Here is a 7,663-nt window from a genome sequence, read left to right on the forward strand (position 1 = left end):
CGGCCGCCAGGGTCCTCAGGTCGAAGATGCCAGAGGCGCCGCTGCTCCGTGGGGTGTCCTCGGGGGAGCCCGAGCAGCGTCGGGAGTCGTCCTGGCCCGGGAGAACATGTAAGCATTGAGCACTGGCTGAAGGCACCCTCGTTCCCCTTCTGGGGCACTGTCCCTGCCTGTGTCTATCTCCACGAGTTGAACCTAAGGGTCTGGAGAGCCTCCTTCCCGGAGCGTCTCTCTGGGGAACAAGCCACTTTTACTTTTGTTGTTTGTTTTCTGAGACAAGGTCTCGTTAGGTACTTCAGGCTGCCTTTGAGCTCACTATGGAGCCCAGCTGGACTCGAACTCACAACCCCAGGTTTCCAAACTGGAATTACAGGAGTACAGTAAACCACACGGGCCCACCCACTTTTATTATCCTTAGAGAGGCTCCTCCCACCTCGCATTCTGGCTTCACGTGACCCCATCCAGCCAATCAAAACACCCCTCCCAGGCTGGACCAATGAGAGCCTTGCCTGGGACTTTGCTCACTGTTGCCAGAGAAGGGGAGGCTTTTTCCCACTGTGGCCATCTCTGGCCCAGGTCCCAAGCTGACCCCTAAACCTTGGCTTCACCCTTCACTTTTCACTCTTGGGGCTGATGGGATTCCATTTGGCTCGGCCTAAAATCATTACACACACACACACGCAAGTGACCCTGGCCAGGGGCTGCCTCACCGCGTCCTCCAGGCCGGACCTCTCGTCCCCAGAGGCGTCCTGCTCAAAGACTTGGCGGGCCAGGCCCTTCTGCCGCTCTCGCTGGGTGTCTGCGGTGGTGGGGCTGTACGAGGGACTCAGGTGCTGGTACCTGCAGAGGTGGGGCCGGGAGCTCAATCAAAGTCCGGCAGACTTGCGGGTCTGTGGGCAGGCAGACCAATTGCAGACGACAATGGCTCAGCTCTTCTGAGCGCAGCCTGCATCGAACCCAGGGCCTTTGCTCTGAGCTCCACCCCGAGCCCTTATAGTTTTTTATTTTGAGACAGGGTCTTGCTTAGTTGCCCAGGCTGCGACTGAACTTGTGATCCTCCTGCCTCAGCCTCCCAGAGTGCTGAGATGACAGGCGTGTGCCACCGCGTCCAGCCTCTGGCCCTGAGAGCGGCCCTGGTCAGACCCACCTCCTGTGGACGATGACCCAGTCCTCCGTGTACATCTGCACCGCAGCTCTGGCCTGGGCATCCATCCTGTACCAAATACAAGCAGGGTAAGCAGAGGCAGGGCCCGAGGAGGACAGGAGCAATGGCCGGGGAGGCTGGCACTGTCTTTGCCTATTTCAGAGATACAGACATGGAAGCTCAGGGCGAGAGGACAACTTGTCCAAGGCCACACAGCCTGGCTGGAGTGGAACCCAGAGCCACTGGATTCTGGGAGCCCGGCTGCAGATCGGGGTGGGGGCACAGTGCGGGGCAGGACGCACCCATCCTCGGGGACCCCAGGCCTCGTGGTCCTGCACTCCCGGGGCTGTAGCAGCAGCTCCAAGTCATCCGCTGGGAATTCCACCAGGTCCCGGAGGGGCCCTGGCTCCGCGTCTGGCGGCCGGCTGAGGAGCACATCCTCAAAGTCCAGGGGCTCAACGACCTCTGTCAGCGGGACCTGGATTGAAGCAAAATGGCCAAGACCCTGCTGTCCCGGGGGCTGGCATGCGGTGGGGGCGGGACTCTGTGAAAGTGGGAGGCACGGAGGGTGCCGGAGCAGAAACAGCCTTGCTCTCCACCCTGGATAGTCTGGGCCCAGCCAACCCTCAGAGCTCCAGGAAGGAAATCACACCCGCTGTCTGGAGAGGAAGGAATCTTGTTGAAAGGAATGGAAGAGACAATCCCTAAGGCCTGAGGCCAAAGATGCCCCACCCCTTCCCACACTGGAAGTCACCCCAGCCCCCAGCCCCCGGGTGGTCCCAAGCAGCCCGTTCCTGTCCAAGGCCTCAGAGAGTTGGCGGCTGGTGGCCTGACTGGGACGGTGCAGGGCTCCCTCCTGCAGGGAGACTTGTCACGGGGAGCCCTCCCCTCCTGCCTGCTGCAGGGCAGGGTCATGGGGTGCAGTCCCCAAACACTCACCCCCAGGGAACTGCTGGAGCGCCTGCTGGAGTGCGGAGAGCCGCTGCGTTCCCGGGACACCTGTTTCCGCACCTCGGCGGCCACCGTCCTGCAGGGACAGAAGTGGATTCTTAGGGGTAGGAAAACTCAGGCTGTGGGGCCAGCTGAGCTACACACACACACACACACACACACACACACACACACCCCGTACCCGGGGCCTTCACCCTGAGCTATGTCTCAGCCCTTTTTATTATTTCCAGACTGGATCTTGCTAGGTTCCTAAATTGATCAGGCTGGACTCAAACTGGCGATCCTCCTGCCTCAGTCTCCCAGAGCGCTAGCTAGGGTTAAAAGGAATCTAGGCCAGGCCGGGGATTTAGCTCAGGGGTTCTGCTGCTTGCCTCCTAAGTATAAGGTCTTCAGTTTGATCCCTGGTACCAAAACAAAACAGAGAGAGAGAGAGAGAGAGAGAGAGAGAGAGAGTCTAGGACACTGGAAGGAAAACCCAGGCTGCAGCCTCCGGTGTACCCCCAAAGTTGGGCGCAGGACCTTTCTAACTCCTCCCTCCATCACACATAGACAGAAAACCCACCCTGGGCCTGGCCTGCAGGGCTCAGAGTCTTGCCCCCATCCTGTGCTCTGCTCCCTCGTCTGAGGGATCTCGGCACGTTATTCCTAATTCTGAGCCTCAGTTTACCCACTGGTAGCTGCCCTGACCTCAGAACCAGTGGAAGCCTTTTTTGTTGTTGTTTTCTTTTGTTTTGCTTTTTTGTTTTCTGAGGCAGGGTCTCTCTATGGATCCCAGGCGGCCTTGATGATCCTCCTGCCTCAGCCTCCTGAGTGCTGGGATCGGAGGCGTGCACCACTGTGCCCCGCTGTATTCTGTCTTTTGTCCTAAAGTCCCAGAACCTTGCTTCTATAGCTGGGGGTGATGGTGTAGGAGGTGTGTCAAAGAGATTTAAAGGGTGTTGAAAATCAGGGTTTTGTTGGGCTGGGGATGTAGCTCGGTGGTGAGCGCTGAGCCTGTGAGACCTGAGGTTCCACCCCCAGCACGGGAAAGAAAGAAAACAAAGAAACAGGGCTTTGTGCTCAAGTTCACCAAGTCAGGGCAGCCTCCTCCGGAGCCCTGGCACCCAGGGGCTGGGGTGTGAGTCACAAAGGCGTCAGGACAGGGGACACGTACGTGGTGGTGCCGGGCACCCAGCTGTACCACAGCTGCTGCTCAGAGGCAGCTTCTGTCCTCCCTGTGGAGCCTGCTGCCCTGCTGGGTCGGTGTCCGGGGCTGGCGGAGCGCGGTGTGTCACGGGATGGACCCGGACAGGGGTGAAACTTAACCCCGGTATGAGGCCTGAGGAGGGCGGAAACTTAAACTGACCACAGGATCTAGAGGTGCAGTGTGGGGAGGCGATTTGGGTTAAGATTCCCTCATCCCAGGGGTTGCTATTTTCTTTTTTGTTTTATGGTGCTGGGGATCAAGGCCAAGGCCTTCGCACTGAGCTTCATCCACAGCTCTGCTGATTTTTTATTTTGAAATGTTTTGGGGTTTTTTTGTACCAGGGATCGAACTCAGGTCCTTGTGCTTGCGAGGCAGGCGGAGGAACCACTGAGCTAAATCTCAGGCCCAACTTTTTATTTAGAGATGGGGTCTTCTAAATTGCTAACTTGCCATCCTCCTGCCTTAGCCTTCTAGAGTAGATCATAGGTGTAAATCACCAAGGCTGGCTGTGTTTTTGGGTTTTGTTGTTGTTGTTTGTTTGTCTGTTTGAGACAGGATCTCCTGCAGCCCAGGCTGGCCTCACACTCAAGGTGATCCTCTTGCTTCAGCCTCCTGAGCGCTGGGATCACAGGTAGGTGCCAACACGCCTGGCTCTGGCTCTTTTTTATGCCCAAAGCGAGTGAGAGCTGGACTGTGCATACTGTAATCTCAGCACTCTGAGAGGCTGAGGCAGGAGGATCATTAGTTTGAGCCCAGCCTGACTTGGCAAGACCCGATCCTGGGTTCAATCTCCAGTGCTACAAAAATAAAACAAAACCCCCACATAGCTGGGGGAGGCTCAGAGGGCTGTGTCCCTCTCAGAAGGGCCAATGTCAAAGTCTGCGTTTTTAGGCTCTTGAGGTTCACAATGTCCCACACTATGGGAAGCAGGGCAAAGAATGGGGACTGCAGAACCCAGTTTTCCCTGTCGCTACCCATATCCCTAAGGGTCCCATCCAACCTCAGGGTTTCCCACCATCTAAGTTCACAGGAGAAAAAACGCCTGAAATCCCAGCTCTTGGGAGGCTGAGGCAGGAGGGTTCCTGTGAGTTCAAGGCCAGCCTGAACTACATAGTGAGACTGTTTCAGATAAACAAAAAAAAATTCTTGGCAAATCCTTGGGTCAGTTCCATGTGACCCGTGTCCATGTGGGGGACTTACAGGCATCTCACACGCAGCGCGTCCCCACTGCACATCCCTGCCATCCTCCCTGCTTACCAATGGCAGACTAACCCTCACGATGCCCAGGATCCCCGCCTAATTCCAATCTTTTCCTTACACCCAGATGAGACTTGCTTCTTCTGATGAGCCCACTGTTTCAAAAAAAAAAAGAGGCAAACTATTGAGCTAAATTGAGTGGTTTTGCAAAGTCTACTCGCACTATTGCAATGGGAGAAACTATAACAACTGTGGACCTCATCTGGGGCTGGCCAGGTTAATAGAGGTCTATCCGCACAAGGGAGGAGGATGAGAAAGCCAGAAATAAGCACAAAGCCTTACTCGCTTCATGTTTCCATTTGCACAAGCAAGGGAAAGAAACAAATCCACATCAATTCATATAAAGCCTCCATTGAAGTTTTTTTTGAGACAGGGCCTTGCCATGTAGTTCTGAACACAAGGTGATCCTCCTGCCTCAGCCTACCAAGTGCTGGAATTACAGGCATACGCCAACCAGCCCAGCTTCTGTTCACCTGCCATTCTAAAACCAAACCACAGCACACAGGGAAGGAACCTGGAGGGAGAAACCACAACCCCAACCCCAATGGACACAGCCATCAATATAATGGCTCCTGGGTAGGGCAGAATTAGGGGGGCTGCTGGGGTCAGGGGCCTGTCCCTCTGGACTACGGGGACTTTTCCCTGTCATTTGCACTATTATTACTTTTTTGGGGGGTACCGGGATCAAACTCAGGACCTTGTACTTGCGAGGCAGGCAGCGGCACCACCGAGCTAAATCCCTGGCCCAGTATTCCTAGTTAAACTCTGCAGCTGCTGGCTGTGGCGGCGCACGCCTGTCATCTTAGGACTCGGGAAGGCTGAGGCAGGAGGATTGCTGCAGGCTCAAGGCCAGCCTGGGCTACACAGCAAGACCCTGTCTCAAGACACCATTAGAAAAAATAAATAAATACAGTTTGCACTTTACACGCTAACCCTCCGGGAGCCTTTTACCAGTCGCCCCTCTGTTGACGGGCTGTGGTGGACGATCACGCAAGTAAAGGTCGGCTTGAGGGGTCACCGCACAGTAACAAGGGCTCAGTGTCAGCACCACTTTCTGTTGTGTTTGACTCAAAACAGTACAAGTCAAAGGAAGAACAAATTACACCACCAACAGCAGCTTTCGTCTGTGTTAAGTTTATCAATTTTTGTTGCTCCCTTGCTCCCCAAATTTCTTTCTTTTCTTTTCGTCTGAGACAGGATCTTTCAGAACTGTCCAGGCTGGCCTCAAACTTTCGGTCCTCCTGCCTCAGCCTCCTGAGTAGCTGGGGTTATGGGTGGACACTTCTTTTTCATGGTAGTTTTTTCCATGTGCTGGGGATTGAACTCAGGGCCTCGGGCATGCTAAATGCTTGCTCTACCACTGAACTATACACCCAGCTCAAAAGTATTTCAGTTTTATTTATTTATTAAGACAAGGGCTCACTGTGTGCTTCAGGCTGGCCTCGAATTTACAGCAATCCTCCTGCCTCAGCCTTCTGAGTGCTGGGATGATAAGTGTGCACCACCACACCTGGCCAAAACCTTTTTTTTTTTTCTAAAGAATCTATTTTAGTAAACATGGTGGTGCATGCCTGCCATCCCAGCACTCAGAGAGGCTGACGCATGAGGATCGCAGTTTGAGGCTAGCCTGGACAACTCTGTCTCAAAATTTTAAGAAAGTGGTAGGCGGGCCAGGGATTTAGCTCAGTGGTTCAGCTGCCTGCCCCACAAGCACAAGGAGCTGAATTCGATCCCCGGTACCAAAAAAAAAGAAAGTGGTAGGAAGTCGATCGGTGGTGAAATGCTGGCCTAGCTGGGTTCAATCTGCCAAAAATGAAAAGAACTGAGATTTAGCTCAGAGGTGCCAGGTCTGCCTTGTAAGCGCAAGGACCTGAGTTCGATCCCTGGTACCAAAAGGAAAAAAAAAAAGTGTCTTTGCTCCTTAGGTGCCTGTGGGGCTCCTGGATATCTGGGTTAATCTGGCATTTGTGAGATGCACTTGAACAGACGGAAGAGCCAGGTTTAGTTCTGGGCATAGAGACCCCTGGGGTCCCCCTGGCCGCTCCCAACGCTCTGGGCCACCTGCTCACTGGGACCCCAGGTCCTTCTCTGTTCTTCTGCCCTGGGCTTAGCAGCATCATTCCCAGGACAGAACCCAAGATCCCTTCTCCTCACTGCAGTAGAAGCTGAGACTCATGGACACAGACACCGGGAGGAAAAGAGATGCGCAGGCTCAGAGACACTCTCAGGAGTACGAGACAGAGACGTAATTCAAAGATAAATAATAGCACAATGTAAAAAGCACCCAACCATTCTGCATGATAGCAGGTCATGTCTGCTCAGAACTCGGCATGGCACATACCTCTTCTGAAGCTGAAGTCAAAGTCTAGTCCTCTCCACTAAAGCTCTGTAACATCTACTGCTACTATCTCCTTTGCTGCCCCAGGGCCTTTGCACTTGCCCTCAGATGTGTTTGGACCCATCTTCCCCCACTCCCAGGCATTCAACTCTCCCTCATTTCCTGCTTGTCCATGCTGAAACGCACCTGCTCACCCGGGCCTCTGGGACCCACCTCCTATCACGAGGCAGGCCACTTTCGCCTGACTTCAGTGTCCCGGAAGCCCTGCATCACTAACATATAATCCGAGATATGGTGCTTCTTATCTGTCCCCTCATTTTACACCCAGAGTGGGATCCACAGGACAGCTTTGCTGTCAGTCCAGGTGACTGGGATACATCCCCAGTGGATCAGATCCCTGAGCGGGTTCTGAATCCACCCTGGGCATGAAGACCCCAACTTTCAGCCCCAGAGGGTCTGACACCCCTCTTCCCAGCTGGCTCTGTCGCCATCCCCAGGGGCACGGAAACGGATCCCCCCGCGCCTGGCGCCTCCACTCCGTCCTCCCACCAGCTGGTTCAGTCCCAGCCCCCACCCGTCCATTCAATCACCCACCGCCCAGCGCGTCAGAGGCAGGAGGTGGGGGCGCTGCACAGCTGTCCCTGTCCCCCTCCTCCTTCGCAAGCCGGGCAAGGGACCGGGAATGGGGGGCACGAGGGGCTCCAAAGGCCACCAGGAGCCGCGTCCCCAAGCCGGGCGCCGCGCAGGGGACGGCAAGTCCTCGATCCCACCCTCCTGGCGCGGGGACCCC

At 55.2% G+C, this 7,663-nt stretch overlaps 1 protein-coding gene across 1 annotated transcript in view; it reads right to left on the bottom strand.

The window, feature by feature from the left end:
• The window catches only part of Dock6 (dedicator of cytokinesis 6), a 41,381-nt gene extending 36,868 nt beyond the window's left edge, over window positions 1-4,513 (bottom strand). The window contains exons 1-6 of the mRNA XM_033759597.1: window positions 4,479-4,513; window positions 2,081-2,168; window positions 1,444-1,619; window positions 1,145-1,210; window positions 708-837; window positions 3-91 (exon numbers count right to left, since the gene is read on the bottom strand). Coding sequence (XP_033615488.1) covers window positions 3-91; window positions 708-837; window positions 1,145-1,210; window positions 1,444-1,619; window positions 2,081-2,168; window positions 4,479-4,513 — 584 coding nt within the window. The remainder of the gene's footprint in view (window positions 1-2; window positions 92-707; window positions 838-1,144; window positions 1,211-1,443; window positions 1,620-2,080; window positions 2,169-4,478) is intronic.
• Between the last annotated feature and the right edge of the window lie 3,150 nt (window positions 4,514-7,663).

The sequence above is a fragment of the Fukomys damarensis genome, unplaced genomic scaffold, assembly GCF_012274545.1.
Source record: "Fukomys damarensis isolate Sample0158 unplaced genomic scaffold, DMR_v1.0_HiC HiC_scaffold_37, whole genome shotgun sequence".
NCBI lineage: Eukaryota > Metazoa > Chordata > Mammalia > Rodentia > Bathyergidae > Fukomys > Fukomys damarensis.